At 34.6% G+C, this 22298-nt stretch overlaps 1 protein-coding gene across 1 annotated transcript; it reads left to right on the plus strand.

Moving 5' to 3' along the window:
- Positions 1-6317: 6317 nt before the first annotated feature.
- Positions 6318-21967, plus strand: LOC132057281 (uncharacterized). The gene is made up of 11 exons (XM_059449816.1): positions 6318-6878; positions 9247-9558; positions 9640-9748; positions 9843-9936; positions 11380-11467; positions 11562-11645; positions 18166-18259; positions 18343-18430; positions 19518-19623; positions 19711-19803; positions 21072-21967. The coding sequence occupies exons 1-11, from the start codon at positions 6699-6701 to the stop codon at positions 21453-21455; spliced, it is 1632 nt and encodes a 543-aa protein (XP_059305799.1). The 5' UTR covers positions 6318-6698; the 3' UTR covers positions 21456-21967.
- The last annotated feature ends 331 nt before the right edge of the window (positions 21968-22298 follow it).

Below are 22298 nucleotides of genomic sequence, written 5' to 3' on the forward strand. Positions count from 1 at the left end.
AGGATAAACTTATAAGTGGATGACTCCATTGGATTTTTAATAAAAAATTATTGCTGTGGTGAGGATTTGGCCGTGACTCCTACCTGTATAGTAATATCCAATGTGAAAATACATGAAGAAAGGGACAAAACAAGTATGGGGGATTAATTGCACCTCAATTTCAAATTAATTGAAAGTGATTACATATATCATCTACAATATATATTATGCTTTACTCAAGTTCTATAATCTTACTTTAATTCATTCGCACGAGGAAACACAACAAGAAGCGCGATGAAGGCGCATAAGAGTATATAACCAAAGCGCATAAGAGTATATAGCCAACCTACCTTTTTGTATAACATGTACATATTAATGAAGCGGTTGGATGCATAAGTTAAGTGCACGTTTGTAGCCGAGCGAGGAGCATAAAAAGTTCAGCTGAATCTCATTCGCCAGAAAATTAATTGTATATATAAGGTAAATTGTAGATGTTAAATTATCTTGATTTCATCATATTTTTTTTATATATATTTTAAATTTTTTAGGTAAAAATTCTGGCTACTGAAAATTGTGAATTTGGTTCCTATAAGGAAACACCAATGCTGAGGCAAAAAGATCAACCTCCATTGATATTTGGGGGAAGAGATAATTCAGCTTCAATTCCACTTGTTGTTGTCCACACTATTTTTGTGAAAAATAGACAGATTGAGCTTCACGTATTTCGTATCATATTTGTATCTTTTATTGTTTATTGTGCAACCTCCACTAAAGAATATTAAAGGAACCACATATAGGCCCCCAAAAAAGTCCCTTGTTTTTCCTACTTTATTTTATGTTTAATGTCACCTTTTATCTTTTTCTGGTTTTTTTTTCTTTCCATAGTCAGATATTTTGTCAAGTACATCGAATACAAAGTACAGTCAAACTTCCCTATAACAATATCGTTGGGTTCGAATTTTTTTGGCTGTTATAGAGAATTGTTGTTATACACCTATAATAGCATTTGTCATTTAAATAATAGTTGGCTGTTATAGGCAAAAAAGAGGCATAAAATCTAAAAAAAAATTAAATTGTAAAAAAATAACAAATTATTTAACTTTTAAATCTCAATGAGATGAATGCTTCACTAATTGAACATTAGAGGAAGTTAATACAATTTCAATAAATTCATAACTGAATGTATAAAGTTTTAAGCTCTAAGGTGCACATTTTAAATCTACAGTACTTGAAAATTAAATTCTTTCAAGATTGATGGGAGAAATTTTATTGTAGCTTGTTTAGTAGAATTCACTCTCTTAGTGGTGATATAATGCTTGAATTTACGAAGATTTGCGTCTAAACTTTCAGCAAACGGGTATCCAATTGCTTTCCCTTGAAGGGAATCTAAGAGTTGAACTGTTGAATCTTCTAACCAGTCCAACTAACAATAGGTTGAGGTTCTTCGTCAGCACTTTCATTGTCGTCTTCGGCTTCCATATTCTCATGTTCTTCCACTCCAATGACATGAGCAATAATCTCTTCATCAGTGAAAGCTTTAATGATAGGAAGTGTTGCATGAAACTCCACATATGTATTCATATGTAATATTCTGTCATAAATATAGTATATTAAGGTATCAAATTAAATATTTAGTCAAAGTCTATACTACTTATTATTGGTAATCATAGATATTCTATTTTTATAAAGATGGTTAATAATTACATTACCAAAAAAAAGCAGATAGTTGTTATATGGGGGGTGATTTTACAAAGAGCGTACTGTTATAAAGTTGGTTGTTACTGTTATAGGTAAAATGCTGTTATAGAGAGGTGCTGCTATACGCGGATGCCGTTATAGAGATGTATGACTGTATATGAGTTTAGATGGAACTGGCATAAACAGCGAGAATTTCTATAATCTGACTCCTTCTTGCTTGAAATAAATTTAGACGTAACAATAGTTACAATTTTAGTACATAGAACAGAAAATAGACGAGTTGAAACATAATGACAAAAATATCGGGGATTCCTATAACTCGACCCCTTCTTGTTTGAAATTTAGACGTAATAATATTTGTTTTAGTTTGTAGGACAGAAAATTGCTCATAGATTGTTCAGTAATCATATTGGCTATACTCTTCATATCATATCAATTGTTCTTAAAGTTTGCTTGATTTCATTTTCAATTTATCATATATAGTATCCTTGTATAATGTAAGAATATATAAACAACACCATGTCAGTACGTCACCCATATACATATATAGTAAATTCAAGTTTTCTTGAGTATGCAGGTGGAACCAGAATTTGAAGTCTATGAGTTATGAACTTGTCAACAAACTTATTACTTGTTTTGATTACTAAGTTCGCAATTAAATCTACATATTTAATTAATACAAATAAAAAGTTAAAGTAAAACTTACCAATTCATCCGAATCTGTACATAATATGTTGTAGCCCTGCCCTGATAAATGTAACTTTGGGATTGACTATAGAGGAAATCTTTTGCAAGATCATCTCTTATCTTTTTGTTCCTTCAAACTCTTAAGGAACAAAACATAATACATGTATAAAAAAAATAGCGTCTAATAGAGATGGATGAGACTTATAAGAGTAATGCTGTCAAAATAAACTTCTATAATGTGTAGCCTTTCATTACACAAAAAGGGTAGTTTTTTTATATTAATAGGAAAGACCAGTATTATGTGTCGACCAATCATATTATTCACTTTACTCGAGTAAATGAAGCCTAGACATAGATGGTTCAATTGTTCACTAGTTCCGTCGGACTGACACTACTTAATACTTATCTATCTTGTTAAATTGCACACGAGTCTGAATGAATTGGAAGAATTTGCTTGTGTTAGTTCAATTGTTCACAAGTTTTGTTAAGATTCGGTACTATCTTTTTTATCCATATCTTGTCAAATTATCCATAAGTCTTGACAAATTAGCAAAATTTTTAATTGTTCAAACTTAATTATTTAATTGCAAACTTATAAGTTATAACGACTGCCTTATATTCATTAGTTATTACTCCCTCCGTCCCAATTTATGTGACATCTTTCGAATTTTGAGATTCAAACTAGTCTTGTTTTTACCGTGATTCTTTCATATATATTTTGAATTGTCAATTATTGAAACTTATGGTACTTTTACGTAGTTTTTAAATATGCAAATTTTATTTCAAAAAACTTAAAAAATTTCATGCTTGAATTTCAATCAAAATTAAATTGTTTGACTCTCGAAATTCAAACTATGCCATATAAAATTGGACAGAGGGAGTATCTTGATTCCACATCTTTCTTCATAAAACCATTAATTTAGTAAGTTACTTGTAGTATTAAATATACAAGTTGATGAAGGAATTTATGCTAAGGTCAGCTACTGAAAAGAATTTAGTGGTGGGACTAAAAATGGAGGGATCTAAAGAAGAATACTATAACAATCTTATCAACGACATTATTGTTGCTTTTTTCTTTCTTATCCTTGGATGATTTGACCTTTTAAGTAAATACATGAATGAGGAGGAAAAAGGAAGAAGACGAGGTTGGATAATTTGAACCAACAAGAATATGAGTTCTCTTCTCTTTTCCTTTTTAAATGTTACTTTGAAAACCATTGTTTGGTTATGCATTTAAATGATTTTTTGATTAGTTTTAAAGATGACTTTTTCAAAGTGAAGTATTTTTTCAACTCACAAATCTTGCACTTTTTTCCCCAAATAAAATGAAAGTCCCCATGCATGACTTTTACTTTACTACAACAACAATATAGTCAATGTAATCTCATAAGTGGGAGTATTACATCCTTGACTCAAAATAAAAAAGGACAACAAAATAGTAAGATATAAAACAAATGTAACAATAGATGCACACAAAGACTTTACATTCTCTATCATGTGTAAGTAGAGGGCTGTATTGAACATGTGCGTTCTTGATCCTGACTCAAAATAAAAATAGGACAACAAAATAGTAAGATATAAAACAAATGTAACAACAAATTGCACATTAAAGACTTTTGTCCCGTATAGCTTCATTCTCAATCATATCTCTTGAATTTATATGGTAAAATTTCTCCACACATCCATTTAAGCATCCTCATCTCTGATTTGTGTATGTTTTCGCATGTACCTTCATATTAAATGAATTAAGATATTTTTTACCTTCTTTCCGCAAAATCTCCTTCTTGGTGGTGCATTCGCACGCGTAAAAGTTCAAATTTCAAATTACAATAATGTCGGTCTAACCAATGTACTACAGTTTTCAATATTGTTAGAACCTTGTATTTGATAGCATAACCGATTTGACGCGACACATTCTTTGTGTGGGTAACAATTTGCATCACCCATGTATTTAGTGGTAATGTATTTGAAGTTTTCAATATTGGAGGCAAGCCTCCATTTCACCCATCGTCACCATATGTATTTGATGAGGATTAATTTGAACCCTCCAATACGTATTTAAAACTAGATGCGAATTAATTTAAACACAAAATACACAAATATATAGAAAAACTTACATCATCGTCAATCACCCGATATCCTTGGATTATAAACCTAAGATACTTGAAACTTCCCTTCTTGGGTATGACTAATGCCTCTATCTTCACTTCCTTTTTTTGAAAAAAAGAAGAAGAAAGTAGTGATTGGTGAGAATGGAAGTGTAGTTGAGACTTCGCCCTAAGAAGTTATGAAAAAGGAGAGAATGGTAATGTATATTAAGTGATTAATATGTTACCATTAAAGGGGATATGGGATTGGGGTGCTAATTTTTGTGTATTTCGGCCTCGAAATTTATAATAGTTATTATTTTTTAACTTCAACTTCAAATATTTTTTTTTTCAAATATTACTCAATTTATGCCCAAACGCCTAATATGAACATGGTTGAATTTATATTTATACAAAATGGTGATTTACAAGAATGGCCATGAAAATGAATGTCTCTAAAGGTTTAGGATCAAACGAAGAAATTTTCGTTGAAAATTTGGAAAAAACTTGGCAAAATTTTGGACTTGTCCCATGGCATACAGAATTTTTAGGAATCAAATTGAAGTTCAAAAACCGTATTTTTGCAAAAAAGTTAAACTTAAAATTTTATCCATAAGGCAAATGAGATCAAAAGTTCAAAATCATTGATTTAATTTTCAGTTTTATAAGTGGGGACCAAAATTAAACAGGTCGTTGGCATTTATGCCCTATTTTGTGTTGGTCTTTGATTTTTGCTCCTGATAACAAATACTACTTTTTAATGAGGTTGAGAAAGTATTGTATATATAAATTTATATTTTTGATTGTTTATGATATTGGGATGGAAATTATAATCTGACTTTTCTGTTAATAAGTTGTTTATCTTTTACCCTTAAAAAACTTATTGCTCGCTAGCCATAAGTTCGACTACTAATGGAGAAAACATGCAATTTCTTCAAATCCCCAGCTCTTAAAAGGGTCAAATTGAATTTTTTTTGTAATTTCTTTAAAAGCTCCCAAGGGCCAAAATCTCAAATTAGACATAAACACGTTCCTAAATCCAAGTGTCACACAGCCAAATAGAAAGGGCAAAAAAAAAAAGAAGGAAAAAAAGGAGTTGCAGGCTTGCAGCAAAGAAGAAATAGCTGCAAAAAGTCAATATCACCCTTTCCCAAAGCACTTGATCTAGAAGCCAATTGACATGACACCCAAGAATTCATTAAGGGGTCGTTTGGTAGATAGATAAGTCTTATTCAAAATTATCCGAGATTATATATCTGTCTTAATGGGTTTAATTTATTCTATTGGATTATTTTATACCATCTAGTCGGGTCGTGACATTGGATTATTTTTATTTACATTTTGGTCTTTGACGATAACAAATATCAAAAAAAAATGATGGTATAAAATAATCATCTTATTTTTTCATATTTGCCCCTATTAAGGGATAAGAAGGTATAAGTTGGGATATCAAATTCACTTATCAGAGTTAATTTTTTTGTGTGTATTTGGTATAAGATATAAATTTATCCCAGGATAAATTTATACCTTTTACTAAACATGATATAAAAATTAGTGCTGCGATATCCCAGCATATACCTTCTACCAAACGACCCCTAACATCCTAAACAAAACTGTATTCCAAAAACCCCAATTGCTTAAATGATCTCAGTATAAACCCCATATGTTAGAATTGTAGATAAGAAGAGAAAAAACATTTTTTTTTTTTTTTTGGATTGGTGAAAAAAGATCAATTCTGGGGTTAGTAATAAATATATATTTTAATCCATAATTAGTATATATTTTAATACATATTGATTATTGACTTGCAGATATAATTATTTTCCCGAAAGACCAATTATATCAAAAGCCCTTTAAAAATAGGAACCAAAATCAAACCCCAGCTCTTAAAAGGGACACACCTTGAAATTTTGTGTCTATTTTCTTTGCAAGCTCCCAAAGGCCAAAAAACCAAATTACAAACATAAAACACAACCTTAAACTTAAATCCAACTGAATCTCAAACTCCATAACACACAGAAATAAAAACAAAAAATAGGAATTGCAACAAGAAGAAGAAATAGCTGCAAAAAAGTCAATATCACCCTTTCCCAAAACACTTGAAACCCAAGATTTCATTTACAACATATACAAAACTGTATTCCAAGAAACCCCAAATTCTTAAATGATCTCAGTATAAACCCCACATGTTAGAATTGTAGATAAGAAGAGAAAAAAGGGGTTTTTTTTTTTTTTTTTTTTTCAAGAATGATGAATTCTGTTGTTAGTAATAATAATAATTCAATGTCACCAGGGAATAACAATAACACACAATCACCTGGTTTGAAGACATATTTCAAGACTCCAGAAGGAAGGTATAAGCTTCAATATGAAAAGACTCATCCTCCTGGTCTTCTTCATTATGCTCATGGAAAGACTGTTACTCAGGTATTATAATGAATTAGCTCTTATGCTTTTGTGGGGTTCTTTTTTTTTTTTTTTTTTTTATTTTCATTCTTGATTGTGTATGATGTCCAAAATTGGATTTTTGAGCTGAGTTTTACCAGGGGTTTGGGTAATATGGTTAACTAATTTTGAAACATTTAGTGTGATGCCCTATAGTAGAGTGGAAAAAAAAAAAAAGAAGCTTGGCACCTATATTTGAAGACTTATTATAAGAATCCTGCTGGGCTTAGATTGTAATTCAGGTATTATAAGGATTAGCTCTCTTATGCTTTTGTGGGTGGATTCTTGTTTTTTTTTTTTTTTTTTTGTATTTTTGATTGGGCATGTTGATGTTAATTTTAGCTTTTAGGGGTTTATATGATGGTGAAAGATTGGATTTTTGAGCTGAGTTTTAGAAGAGAAGGGAAGGTTAACTTCAAGTTCAAGGTTCTTTTTTTTGTGGTGTGTGTTGGGGGGGGGGGGGGGTTGTCATTCTGCCAAATTTTCAAGCATTTTGCTACTTAGGGGTCGTTGGTTAGGAAGTGAATTATTCATGTATTAAAGCCAGCATAACTAGTACCATGTTTGAAGACTTATTTTAAAACCCCAAAAGGAAGGTATAAGCTTCAGTGTGAAAAGACTCATCCTGCTGGACTTCTTCATTATGCTCATGGAAAAACTGTAACTCGGGTATTATAATGAATTAGTTCTTAATGCTTTTGGGGTTTCTTGTTTTTTTCATTCTTGATTGTGTCTATTGTTATTAATATGATGTTCAAGAATGGATTTTTGAGCTGAGTTTTAGCAAGGATTTTTGGCTAATATGGTTAATTTCAAACATTAAAGGGTCGTTTGGTAGATTGTACAAGAATAGTACTGAATAGGGTGTATTAGTTATGCTAGGATTATTAAGACCCCAGAAGGAAGGTATAAGCTTCAGTATGAGAAGACTCATCCTGCTGGGCTTCTTATTATGCTCATGGAAAGACTGTTACTGAGGTATTATAATGAGTTAGTTGTTAATGCTTTTGTGGGGTTCTTGTTTTTTTGCATTCTTGATTGTGTATGATGTTGAAAATTGGATTTTTGAGCTGCTTTTTAGGAAGGGGTTTTGGTAATATGGTTAATTTTTCATTCTTGATTGGGTATATTGATGTTAACTTTAGCTTTAGGGGTTTGTAAGATGTTCAAGATTGGATTATTGAGCTGAGTTTTGGAAGGGTTTTTTGGTAATATGGTTAATTTCAAACATTTCGGGGTCGTTTGGTAGAGTGTATGAGAGTAGTACTGGATAGGGTGTATTAGTAATGCTGAGATTAGTTATCTTTGGGTTTATTAAAACCCCGTAAGGAAGGTATAAGCTTCAGTATGAAAACCTCACCTGCTGGGCTTCTTCATTATGCTCATGGAAAGACTGGTACTAAGGTATTATAATGATTACCTCTTAATTCTTTTGTGGGTTCTTGTTTTTTAAATTTTTAGTTGTGTATATTGATGTTAATTTCGAGTTTAGTGGTTTCTATGATGTTCAAAATGGATTTTTGAACTGAGTTTTAGAAGGGTTGTGGCTAATTTCAAACATTTAGTGTGAGCTCATCTGCCCTATAGTAGAGTGGATCAATAGAGGTTCACCTAACCCCCCTCCCCCACACCCACAAACCACCAAAAAAAAAAAAAAAAAAAAAAAAGAAAAAAAAGAAGAAGAAGAAGAAGAAGAAGAAGAAAGAAGAAGCCTTTTGCCACAAAAAAGCTTGGCAAAGTTGTAGGGTGTAGCAGGTACCCAGAGGATTAGTCAAGGCTCTTACCGCGCCATAGCCCTTTTCTCACAAAAAAGAAAAAGGAAGGTTAATATCAAGTTCAAGGTCCTTTCTTTTTTCTTTTTTAGGAGAAAAGGGGTAGGGGTGGGGGTGGGAGGTTGTTGGTTAGGACGTGAATTATTCATTTAGTAAAACTAGCATAACTAGTACCATGTTTGGTAGCATTTAGATGCTATGTATTGGTTACCAGTTTACAATCCTGCAGATAAATTATGTTATGTGTCAATTAATGCATTATTTTATGTAGGGTAGAAGGTGGAATAACTAATACATACATAACTAAACCCTGCATGACTAATCCTTGCATAATTAATTTCTGCATTGCTAATACCTGCATACCTCTAACCAACAACCAAACAATCCCTTAGTTGTGCTTAGAACTTTAGAGCAATTCATTTTTACAGTTAATTGGTTATTTGTTATCTGTCTTTTCACCCCAAATTGAGAATCCGTTATCTGTCTTTTCGCCCCAAATCAAGAATCCATTATCTGTCTTTTTGCCCCTAATCGAATATCCATTATTGAAGTAATACTAAAATAATATTGATTTTCAGGTAACCCTTGCTCATCTCAAGGATAAGCCGACGCAGGCGCAGCCCCATTCATCATCAACGTTTGGAGTGAGCAGTGGTGTTAGGTCAGCTGCAGCAAGGTTCTTAGGTGGAAATGGTAGTAACTCACTTAGTTTTGTTCGAGGAAATGGTGGAAGTAAGTCTATTAGTGGCATGACTGGCAGGGTTGGATCATTTGGGGTGTCAAGTTCAAGTAATTCTGTTGGTAATTCAAATTTTGATGGCAAAGGAACCTATTTAGTGTTCAATGTGGGCGATGCAATTTTTATCAGCGACTTGAATTCTCGAGATAAGGTAAGCTCATCAACATATTTTGCTCTCTGAGACGGCAGATTTGATGATTATGGATCATGAGAGATTTATTGTCCAATCTAGGACCCTATAAAGTCTATAACTTTCAGCAATTCAAACCCCATTTGCCATGCATTTGATCCGGATGCAAAGGAAGGACATGACTTGCTCATTGGGTTAAATTCTGGGGACGGTAAATTTCCTTCTATCTGTCTATGTGACATGTGATTTACAGCCTTCCAATAGGATTCTTTTTTCAACCACAATGTCTGTTTTCACACTTGCAGTTTATTCAGTGTCTTTACGGCAACAACTACAAGATGTTGGGAAGAAACTTATTGGGGCACAGCATTACAACAAGGATGGTGCTGTCAACAACAGGCAAAGCTCTCAAATAGAACTCTGTCATTGTTATTCCCTTCGTCCCTATTTATGCGAAGGTGTTTGCCTAGGCACACATAAATGAAAGACTTTTAAAATTTGTGGTTTAAAATAAGCTATAGATATTTATGTGGTTATAAATCATCTCATTAAGGGTAAAATAGTTATTTTAAAGTTAAATTGTTACTAAATATAGAAAGATGTCATTCTTTTTGGGATTGACTAAAAAGGGTGTCACATAAGTTGGGACGGAGGGAGTATTATCCTAAATGCTTTCTTGTCTTTATCTTGTCTTTTGGGGAATAATGTTTATACACCTAGGCTTCCCTGACATCTTTTTTTAAATTGACTTTGAAATAGATGAATATTTAGTCAGAGATGCGTCATATATGATTTTGATGGCTAGTACACCTTGTTAGTTCCCTAAAATTTTCCTTATAGTAGATAGCTTTCCCTTTTGATAAGGTGGAATATTATGTTCTCTTTAACTATTCTTGCTTACTCTCTATAAATGGAAGCCTCATTTGCTGATTGGCATACTACCATCATTGAAATAAGTGCCATTGAGTTGGTTATTTCCCATTAAATATTAAATTGGTAATCATAGCTGTGGCATCCAGAAAATATGCTGCTTTTGCAGTACATTTAAATGGCCTTTATGATTACAGAATGTTCTCTAAGGCACTTCATCTCATGTTTCGAATTAACATTTTAAGAAAACAATCATTAATCATAGGTCCATCTCTTATGGACTATTAGACATACTTCACGAACTCACCCCTCCCCCAAGTGGAGGGAGGATAAGTAGATTAGTCTATGAAGTATAAGGATAAAATGAAAATATGATTAGTTTTATTTTTTAGAACCCTCACAAGTAATCAGAAAGTTATTGAAGGTGAAAAGAAAGATTTTCTTTTTGAACAAACAAAAGGCACTATATATAAGAAAGGGCATTAAGGAGATGCAAAGGTACCCCCCCAAAAAAATGAAGAAGGAGAATAAAGAAAAAAACTAAATAAGATAAGGAACAAAGAAAAAGAAGAGGGGAAAGATCTTTGTTACCTTTCTCAGAAAAAGAAAAAGAAAAACAAGAGGGGTAAGATCTTGAAGGCACCTTCATTTAGACAGAACAGATTTAGGATAAACAAAAATCTTCAGCTCCATTCATCTCTTCCTTATTCAAAAGAGTAAGTTAAAACTAGATAAGAAATTGTTAAATGCTTTATAAAAATTGTAAGAGTAGTTCAAAAATGTTTTTTGTTCATGCTGGTTAGATGGGGACAATTCATAGTAATAATTTGGTGACATGAGAAATACTGCTATAATATATAAATATTTATGTTCTACACTCGCCCTTTGTAATGTGTCTTCGTCAAGGGTTTATATACCAAAAAAGAATGATTTATTTGCCATTTTAACAATTTTCTTTGCATTCAACGCCAGTCGCTGTACTAGTGTCGCATGGGTGCCTAACAGTGATGGGACTTTTGTTGTTGCTCATGCGGATGGAAATTTTTATGTCTACGATAAGGTAAATATTGAATCTAAATGGTGTGTTACTAATTTCCAATTCTCGTATTTACAACTTCTGTTAGACCCAATGTGCACCTTTTGTTGTTTCTCAGAGCAAAGATGGTTCCGCTGATCCTTCATTTCCAGTCATCAAAGATCAAACTCAATTTTCTGTCTCCCATGCACGCTATAATAAGGTACTGTGCTTATGAACATAGTACTTTTTTGCAGATTTAATAATCGCCAGAGATATAAGTACCAAGAAATAAGCCAACAATTGTCTCTTGTTTGTCTCCAATCATTTGCAAATTTTGTTTATCTTTTGAGATCAAAAGATCAATCACACCTAAATCTCAAATTATTTGGGGTCGGCTGTATGGATTTGTTTATCCATAATATGGTATTTAGGTTCATTTAATTTCAATACTAAATAATATGACTTGTAAAGCATAGTAGAGGTTCTCTGTATCTCACAATTAATCCTATGCCAATATACAAGTCTCTTACCTGAATAAAAGAATAAAAAGACTCATGACATAAAGCAATAACGAAGCCTTAAATCTCAACTAGTTGCTAATTGCTATAGCCTATATGTGTTATTTATTTCCATTTCGTCATGTTTTTAGCTAAATAGGCATTGATTTTGGAGAGGTTGTAGGTATACTAAACATCTTGAAGACTTTGAGAAGAGAGATTTTATTAATTCTCAAGTGTGTCTATACAACCAATCACAGAGGTATTTATACACAAAACTGAAGACTAACTAGGAAATATACAATTAAGGAAACAAGATAAAATCTCTATAATAATGGAAACTAAATCAGATAATAATCTGTCTAATTATGATTTAGAATCTGATCATATCAAAATCATATCAGGATCTGATCCAATCTTAATAGAATCAGATTTGTCAACACTCCCCCTCAAGTTGGTGCATAGATATCACACATGCCCAACTTGCAAACTAAGTTGTGATAGGTTCTACTGCTAAGCCCTTTAGTGAAAACATCAGCTAGCTGCTTGCTGGATGTCACATGGAACAGGCTCAAGGTATCATCAGTCAACTTTTCCTTGATGAAGTGTCGATCAATTTCAATGTGTTTTGTCTGATCATGTTGTACTGGATTATGGGCTATACTGATGGCTGCCTTGTTGTCACAGTACAAGGATAATTTATTATCTCCAGACATTTTCAGTTCTTCTAGTAGCTTTCGCAGCCACAGAAGTTCACAGACACCCTGAGCCATAGCTCTATACTCTGCTTCAGCAGTTGATCTAGCAACTATACTTTGCTTCTTGCTTCTCCAAGTGACTAAGTTCCCTCCCACAAGTGTGCAATAACCAGTTGTAGACCTCCTATCATCTAGAGATCCAGCCCAATCAGCATCTGTAAAAGCTTCTATATGGAGGTGACCATGTTTGGTGAAAAGAAGACCTTTTCCAGGAGCAGATTTCAAATATCGCAAAATGCAAAAGACAGCCTGCATGTGAGAATCACGAGGATCATGCATGAACTGGCTTACCATGCTAACTGCATATGCTATGTCAGGTCTAGTGTGTGAAAGATAAATGAGTCTTCCAACCAATCTCTGATATCTTTGTTTATCAACCGACTCTCCTATCCCTGCTTGTAGCTTGTGGTTGCTCTCAATTGGTGTTCCTGCTGGTTTACAACCCAACATACCAGTTTCTTCCAAGAGATCTAGAATATATTTCCTCTGAGAAATGAAGATTCCTTTTCCTGATCTAGCCACTTCAATTCCCAAGAAATATTGCAGCTTCCCTAGATCCTTGATATCAAACTCGTGAGCCAAAAGCTTCTTTAGCCGACCCATCTCTTCTTTGTCATCACCTGTCATCACTATATCATCAACATAAACTATTAAAAGAGTGATCTTACCCTTGTGATGTCTTATAAAGAGAGTATGATCAGCATTGCTTTGTTGATAACCAAAAGAAAACATGGCTTTGCTGAATCTGTCGAACCATGCTCTGGGAGATTGTTTTAGCCCATATAAAGCTTTCTTCAATCTACACACCTTTCCTTGACTTGTTTCATTATCAAATCCAGGAGGAATCTCCATATACACTTCTTCTTCCAAGTCACCGTGTAAGAATGCATTTTTTACATCAAACTGCTGCAATTCCCAGTCAAGGTTGACTGCACAAGATAACAAGATTCTGATTGTGTTCATCTTTGCAACAGGAGCAAATGTTTCTTGGTAGTCCACTCCATATGTTTGAGTGAATCCCTTAGCTACCAATCTGGCCTTGAACCTCTCAATCGAACCATTGGCTTTATGTTTCACAGTGAACACCCACTTGCAGCCGACCAACTTCTTGTCTGGTGGAGGAACAACTAATTCCCAAGTCTTATTTTTTGCTAGAGCCTTCATTTCTTCAAACATTGCTTCTTTCCACTTGGGATCCTTGAAAGCTTCCCTCCAATCCTGTGGAATAGACACAGAGGAAATGGACAAGGCAAAGGCTCTATAGGAAGGGGACAAGGAATCATAGGACACAAAGTTAGAAATAGGATGTTTGGTACAGGATCTGACCCCTTTTCTTTGAGCAATAGGTCTATCTAAATCATCAGAAGAATCAGAAATTAAAGATGACTCACCAGAAGAGAAGGATTCTTGGCAGGGAGTAGGTTGCATGATGGCTTCTTGTCTCTTGTTTCTCCTTGAATATCTCATCAAATCAGGTTTGTCCAGACGCCCAATAGTCTTTTCGTGAACAGTAGTCTCCCCCTGAGCAGTACGTCTTACATCCTCCTGAACACTCTCTCTGATGGAACTCTCACCTAGAGTAATGTCATCAAGAAATCCAGAACTAGGTATCACCTCTTCTTTTTCATTATTCTCCCCCTGAAGAGGTGATTGGGTTCCATTGAAGTAAGGTTCAGATTCTCTAAAAGTAACATCCATACTTACAAAATACTTCCTTGATGGAGGATAGTAACACCGATAACCTTTCTGTGTTGGAGAATACCCAACAAACACACATTTAAGGGCCCTCGGATCTAGTTTTCCTGCATTCCTACTATGAACAAAACAAACACACCCAAACACCTTTGGAGGAACAGTATAGACATTATTCCCTCGTAAAATCTCTAAAGGACTCTTAAAATTGAGTGCTTTGAGAGGCATTCTATTGATAAGATAAGCCGCTGCTAGAATTGCATCTCCCCAGTAAGGTTTTGGGAGATTCATGGTGAACATGAGGGATCTAGCAACTTCCAACAAATGTCTATTTTTCCGTTCAGCCACTCCATTTTGTTTACTAGTGTAAGGACAACTAGTTTGGTGGATGATCCCGTTAGACTCCAAATAAGTACCAAATCGACTATCCATGTATTCAGTGCCATTATCAGTTCTCAAAATTTTTATCTTAGTTTCAAACTGAGTGCAGACCATCTTATGAAAAGATTGAAAGCAAGAAAATACATCACTTTTTGCTTTTATCAGGTAAACCCAAGTCATTCTAGTGCAACAATCAATAAAAGTGACAAACCATCGATTACCGGACAGAGAGGCTGTCTGAGTAGGCCCCCAAACATCAGAATGGATAGTCATGAAAGGAACTGTGCTTTTATTATTACTTGACGGATAAGAGTTTCTAGTATGTTTGGCATACTCACAAGCGTCACAAAACAAAGATTCAACCTGAATCCTAGAAAACAAACTAGGATATAGTTTTTCTAAAATAAAAAAGGATGGATGCCCCAACCGCCTATGCCACCGTATTATTTCTTCATTGGCATTCTTATTTTCTCCAAAAAAGCCTTGACATAGAACATCACTTTGATTCCTCTCCAACATATATAAGCCATCATGCACTCTACCACTGCCAATCCTCTTCCCTGTTTGAAGATCCTGAAAGACACAATGATCAGGAAAAAACTCAATTTTGCAGTTTAGAGCTTTGGTAGTGGCGCTTACTGATAAAAGGTTAACTGGAAACTGAGGTACATGAAGTACAGAAGATAGCTGAATATTGGGAGCACAAAAAACAGAACCTGTTCCAGCTATCGGGGAAAGAGAACCATCGGCTATTCTAACATTGTCTGTTTTTAGACATGGAGAGTAGTTAAGAAGTTCTTTAGAGGAGCCTGTCATGTGTCTATTCGCACCAGAATCAATAATCCATGAATTAAGATGAGCAGTAAAAGCAGTACCTGACTTCACCAAATTAGATGTTGCACTAGAGGAAGAGTCAAGTTGCGACAAAAAGGACTTGAGATGCTTGAGTTCACTAGGAGAGAAAAATTCACCAGAGGTTGTCTCCTTAGATGACTCTACTGTCTCTGACAAATTTGCTTGAGCTCTCATTGAGTTGACTCGTTTTCCTCCACGACCTCTAGAGGGTCGACCATGTAACTTCCAGCAAGTTTCCTTGGTGTGGCGTGGCTTCCCACAATAATCACAATGTAAGTGATCTTTATCATAATTAGCAGCCTTTATGTGCTGCCGAAAATCACTAGCGTTCAATCCAGACTTCTCAATTGGTATTGTGTAATCACTAGCAGTCAACCCAGACTTCTCTATTGGTGTTGTGTAGAGCATAGCACTCCTTCTGCTTTCTTCCTGCTGGACATAGGAATAGGCTTCCTCAAGAGAAGGAAAAGGGGTTTTACCAAGTACTTGAACCCTTATCTGGTCAAATTCGTGGTTCAACCCGGCCAAGAAATCATAGATCCGCTCCTTTTCAACAAGTTTCTGGAACTTTACTGCATCCTGAGTACAATCTGCTTGGAAGTCTTGATAATAATCTAGCTCTTGCCACAAACCACTCAATTCAGAAAAATACTGAGAAATTGACATCTCACCTTGCTTTGTGCCATGGACTTTTTTACGGATCTCAAAGATCTGAGCATCATTCCCCATGCTTGAGTAGGTGAGCTTAGTTGCATTCCAGATTTTTTCAGCAGTGTCTAGCAATAGATATTGTCTGGTAATCTGGGGTTGCATAGAGTTGATAAGCCATGCCATGACAAGCGAATTCTCTGAGTCCCACTGGCTGTAGGTGGGATCAGAGGAAGCTGGTTTTTTCTTATCCCCATTAATGTACCCCTGCAACTTTCTAGCTTTGATAAATAATAAACTGGATCTAGACCAAGCAAGGTAAGTGGTACTACCATCAAGTTTCACAGGGCTAATCTGTAGGTGTGGATTAGTTTCTGACATGGTGGCAAGAAAAAGACTAGAACAGGAGAAAACAAAAGGAAAATCAGAGAATTTTTTTTACAGCGGCTCAATAGTGCGGGAGAGAGGAAACTCTATCTCCTAAAAAGGCACGAGCTCTGATACCATGAAGACTTTGAGAAGAGAGATTTTATTAATTCTCAAGTGTGTCTATACAACCAATCACAGAGGTATTTATACACAAAACTGAAGACTAACTAGGAAATATACAATTAAGGAAACAAGATAAAATCTCTATAATAATGGAAACTAAATCAGATAACAATCTGTCTAATTATGATTTAGAATCTGATCATATCAAAATCATATCAGGATCTGATCCAATCTTAATAGAATCAGATTTGTCAACTTAGTATTTTACATCACCTTATTCCTCTTTCATCACCTTAGGTCATCATACCTATGCTGGTGCATATGATGGTCTATATAGGATATGACTAAACCATTTCAAGTCTACTCAGTCTGATATGATTATTTCTACTCCGTATAAAAAAATATCTTGTGCAATCTGATAATATTTGTATTTACGTCATAGTACTAATGGATGTCACACTTTACTACTCCCTCCGTCCCAAATTATTTGACACTCTTTCCTTTTTAGTCAGTCCAAAAAAGAATGACACGTTTCTATACTTAGTAAAAATTTAACTTTACAATACTCATTTTACCCTTAATCCTTAATGAGATGATTTATGGCCACACAAATATCTATGGCTTGTTTTAGACCACAAGTTTCAAAAGTCTTCCGTTTTGGTCTCCAGCATATCCTAAATGCTGAGGAATACAATTTACCAGTTTCAAAAATAAAAAAAAGTCTTCCGTTCATTCTTAAGCTTCGAGCCCAGTCAAACACCTTCACATAAATTGGGACGCAGGGAGTAATATTTTATTGCTTTTCTTTTATGTTCTTCTGAATCTTTTTAATTAGAATAATTATCAGAAAGCACGCACATGTTCCTTCTGTTTGATGAATATGATGGATGAAGGGTATATATTCCTTTAATTGTTCTTACTTTCTTGATATGGTGGGGTTATACTTCTAATGAGTGTAGTCAAATGCTGTAAATTAGTTCATTTTTCATATAGAGAATTGAAGCACCACATTTAGCAGAAAACAAAAATGTGGTATCCTGTTTCATCTTTCTAAAAGCAAAAATGAACCTTTTCCCTTATATGCTACAAGCTGATTTTCCTATTTCTTTTTTGTGGGAAGGTTGTGTATTTTGTTTAGTCTTTCCATATAAATATTATAATGTTTTGATGTCCTACTACCTAATGAGCCATTACTTTTCAAACTACATTAGCATGTTTTCTTACTCATTGTAGTAAAGTAAACAAAACATCTTTTGGCTACATTTACCTCTTCTGCAGTAGAATATTTGACATTTTAAATCTAAAGTCTGTGAAAAGCAATTTATTTTATTCCTTTCGCCGTGAAAAGCAATTTATTTTATTCCTTTCACCTTTTATCATTGAATTTATAGTTCTTTCTTGATTTTCCCTAATGCAGAATCCTGTAGCTAGATGGCATATTTGTCAAGGTTCAATCAATAGCATTTCTATCTCAAATGACGGGGCATTTATCGCAACTGTAGGGAGAGATGGTATTTTCTTCATCTGATGTCTTTTGAATCTTTTTTTGGTCCTTTTGATTGTTACTCGGCTAATAATGGCTAGTTAAATGCAGGTTATCTGCGAGTATTTGACTACAAAAATGAACAGCTTGTATGTGGTGGGAAAAGCTACTATGGTGCTCTATTGTGTTGTGCATGGAGGTGAGTGTGTGTGGTGTTTTAGGCACTAGATATATCTGTGTCTTGAAGTTGCTTTTGCCTTTCCATTTAAACTTGGGGCCTGTTTGGCCATGATTCCAAATTCATGTTGATTTGAAGTTGAAATTTTGTTTCGACATGCAATTTGGATCTCGAAAGCTGTACCTTTTCTCAAAAATATGAAAACCCCACAATTTGTGAAAACTATCAAAACTTCTCTAATTCTTACAATCTTACCAAATGAGCAAACCATAGTTCATAAACAAGGTATCAGAATCTCTAAGAAGTTGCATTAACAAATCGCATATCTCCATGTTATAAAAAAAATGCTTGCGATTACACGCTACTCCCTCCGGATCAAAAAGAGTGTCCACTTAGCCTTTTTTTCTTGAGTCAAAAAGAGTGTCCACTTATTAAATCAAGAAAGAATTAATCTTATTTTTCCAGATTTACCCCTAGTAAGTGTGATGTGATCAAATTCCAATACATATTTAATTAGGGGTACTTTAGTCAAATTATCTCTTTTTGTCTAGAAATTATTATGGTGTGCAAATGGCTAAGTGGATACTTTTTTTGATCTGGAGGGAGTATTACAAAACTTTCAAATACACATAATTTTACAAAGATTCATTGGTCCAATAAATCAACGATAGTCGTAACTAGCTATTCTTTAATCTAATCCTCACATGGTATGGACAATCTCTTCACGTCGAGCATGGTTTTTTATGCAAATTTTAAAATTGTGGGGCTATTTTTGCAAAATATAAACTTATGGGTCAAGTTTTAAATTTAAAAAAAAAATTGAATTCCCAAACTTGGAATTGAAATTCTACCTTTTAGGTGAATTTGGGATTTGAAATCAAAATTTCAAACTGAATTTGAAGTTTTGTTCAAATGTCATAAACACACAAATTTCAAATCAAAACTTCAAACTTGAAGTCCACGGCCAAACGGGCCATTAGGATCCTTCTCTTTAGTATCCCCCCCCCCCCCCCCCAAGCCGCCCCAAAATCCCACAAACACACAAAAAAATTGTTGTCGTCACTGTTTTGACTAGAAAAGTTTTACTGAGAGTGCATGAACTTGACAGTATGGATGGGAAGTACATTTTAACTGGTGGAGAAGATGACCTAGTTCAGGTTTGGAGCATGGAGGAACGTAAAGTAGTTGCATGGGGTGAGGGACACAACTCTTGGGTGAGTTTGTTAGCAGAAAAGTATAACTTACCTTTTCTTCTCTGTGACATTCAAGTCTTCCTTATTGTCTTGTCTCTTATCTGATAGGTAAGCGGAGTGGCATTTGATTCATATTGGTCAGCACCAAATTCAGATGGCATGGATGAAAGTGTTGTCTACCGTTTTGGTTCTGTTGGTCAGGTATTGTTTAAATGAAGCCCTAAGGCTGCATGAATCACTATTAAAACTAGATTCGTATGTGCATAATTCAAGATGAACACTTCATCTGAGTTAAATTTATTTTTGTATCTTGTTCAACGAAAGAACTGAAATCAAAACTGATCTTCTTTCCCCTCTGAACTGAACATAACATTACAAACCCTTGTGCAGTATGATATATTGGTGCTTACTCTTTAGTAAGCTATGTATCCCTCTTATCAAGCCTGAAGACTGAATTTTGTATCACACCGAATAATTTGTTTCCCTGAATTATTGGAAATATAAGTTACTCCATCTGAAATGTATTTGTATGAAATTTAATTCTCCTTGAGTAGATAGATATGAAATTCGTGACTTTCTAATGTCCAACATATCTATTCTTTTTCAATTTTATATGTATCTCAAAGAAGAAATTTCTAATTAATTTTTGTAATTGTAATTTGTTATTGGGAAAAGGTCCAAATTATCATTGTACTATCTGAAATTGCCCAATTTTGCCTTCCGTTACACTTTTTGTCCATTCATCCCCTTGTCGTTAGCAAATCATCTCGCCTTTTCCCTTGCCATTAATGAAGCTCCATCGTGAAATGAGTGGACTCCACATACACATATTCTTTAAGGAAAAAGGATCAAATTTACCCTTCAATTTTTTACTATGATTTTGGAGCTCCGTTTGGGGTCAGGGGCAAAAATGAGACTTATTCCTAAAGGCGGGGTAAATTAGACTAAAAGTGGCATGGTTGCTCAATTTCAGATAGTACATGGCACAAATTTGACCTTTTTCCCTTTGTTATTTTAAAGATATTTGTAAAAAATACATTTTAAAAAAATCTTTATTCACACGTGTCATGAAGTTGGTATTTCCTTGCTGGTAGCGCATTGCGGATAAGCTCCACATGCAGCCTGCTAAGTGGAGGATTTTTCTCTTCTTTAGTATGCTTATCCGATAATTCTGTTATGGGCAAACGTTTTCCAGATCAGCTGGCAAATGGTCAAGGCTCTGCTTGATTTGCAATTTTGTGTTACTTGGTGGTTAAGATGAAGCAAAATGAAAATGTGGTTCCAAATTATTTTTTACTGTAGGTGAAAAACAGTCGAGTAATTATGGTGTTTGAGCTAACCTTCATAGTTTCATGTGCTTAGCAATTTGCAAAAAAAAGTCAATTTATAATTTCATTGATAAGATATTACTGTAAATGGCTCTTGGTTCTCCTTTCTTGACTGTCTGCAAACTTGACATGTCTTTGCAGGACACACAGTTACTTCTATGGGATCTGGAGATGGATGAAATTGTAGTACCAATGCGCCGTCCTCCTGGTGGGTCCCCAACTTTCAGCACCGGGAGTCAATCGTCGTCACATTGGGATAATGCTTGCCCAGTGGGTACTTTACAACCTGCTCCAAGCATGAGAGATATTCCAAAAATTTCACCCTTGGTTACTCATCGTGTTCATACTGAACCGCTTTCTGGTTTAATATTCACTCATGAATCAGTGCTTACTGTTTGCCGGGAAGGACACATTAAGATCTGGATGAGACCGGGGTTTGGTGAAAGCCAATCAAGCAACTCGGATTCTTTATTGAGTACTACTCTAAAGGAGAAGAAGGCTTTTTCTTCGAGTTACAAGCAATGACATAACAAGTATACAACGGGTTGCAAAGTGGAGGATGCAGTAAATGGGGGTCCTTTTCGTAAATACTACCATTATTCGCTGCTCTTCGATTAGTTTGCTCATTTCTAATAAGCACATGATATGAGGTTGTACGATGAGATTTAACTGACCAATTGTATAGCGAACAATGAAGATGCTGCTGGGAGCAAGACAAGTTTGGAAGAAAGAACGGTGTGTGCCTAGATTGTAAGTATGAAATGTTGACAAGAATATTTAAGTTGATGGGCTGAAATAATTCACGTCGTATTTGAGATGTGTAATTTCTAGTTCCCACACCCTCCTAGAACTCTCCCAGCCCCTCCTTTTTTTTCTTCCTTTTGTTCTTTGTTTCTCTTTCTCTGTAGCCAATTTTGCCTAGAAACTAATGGTTGACATTTGATTTGCATCGAATTTACCTCATGTTTTGCCATGTCCAACATTTTGGCTGTGGCTTTATGGAGGTGATAAGCTTATTGAAGGCATTTTTTTGCATGGTATCTTTCTTATGCAAGTAAGTCGGGCGAAACACAAATTGAGTATGAGGTTTGAAATGTACCTTTTGCTGATTGAAAACGGGCAAAAACTATGATACTTGTGAATATTGTGGTAGTATATTTTTCAGTTGAATTTGTAATTATCGTTGTATCCATTCTCTGTCGAGGCTCTGCACTGGTAATTAGTTCCTGAAATTGCTGTTTGTGGGATGCAACTCTGAGGACTTAGATACATTTTGTTGGGATGTGAGATAAGGATGAAAGAAAAACTTTCTCATGGAGAGTTATTTTTGGATGTAGAAAGATGAACACTGCTTTTAAAGGCATAATA

Source organism: Lycium ferocissimum, chromosome 5 (genome assembly GCF_029784015.1).
Source record: "Lycium ferocissimum isolate CSIRO_LF1 chromosome 5, AGI_CSIRO_Lferr_CH_V1, whole genome shotgun sequence".
Lineage (NCBI taxonomy): Eukaryota > Viridiplantae > Streptophyta > Magnoliopsida > Solanales > Solanaceae > Lycium > Lycium ferocissimum.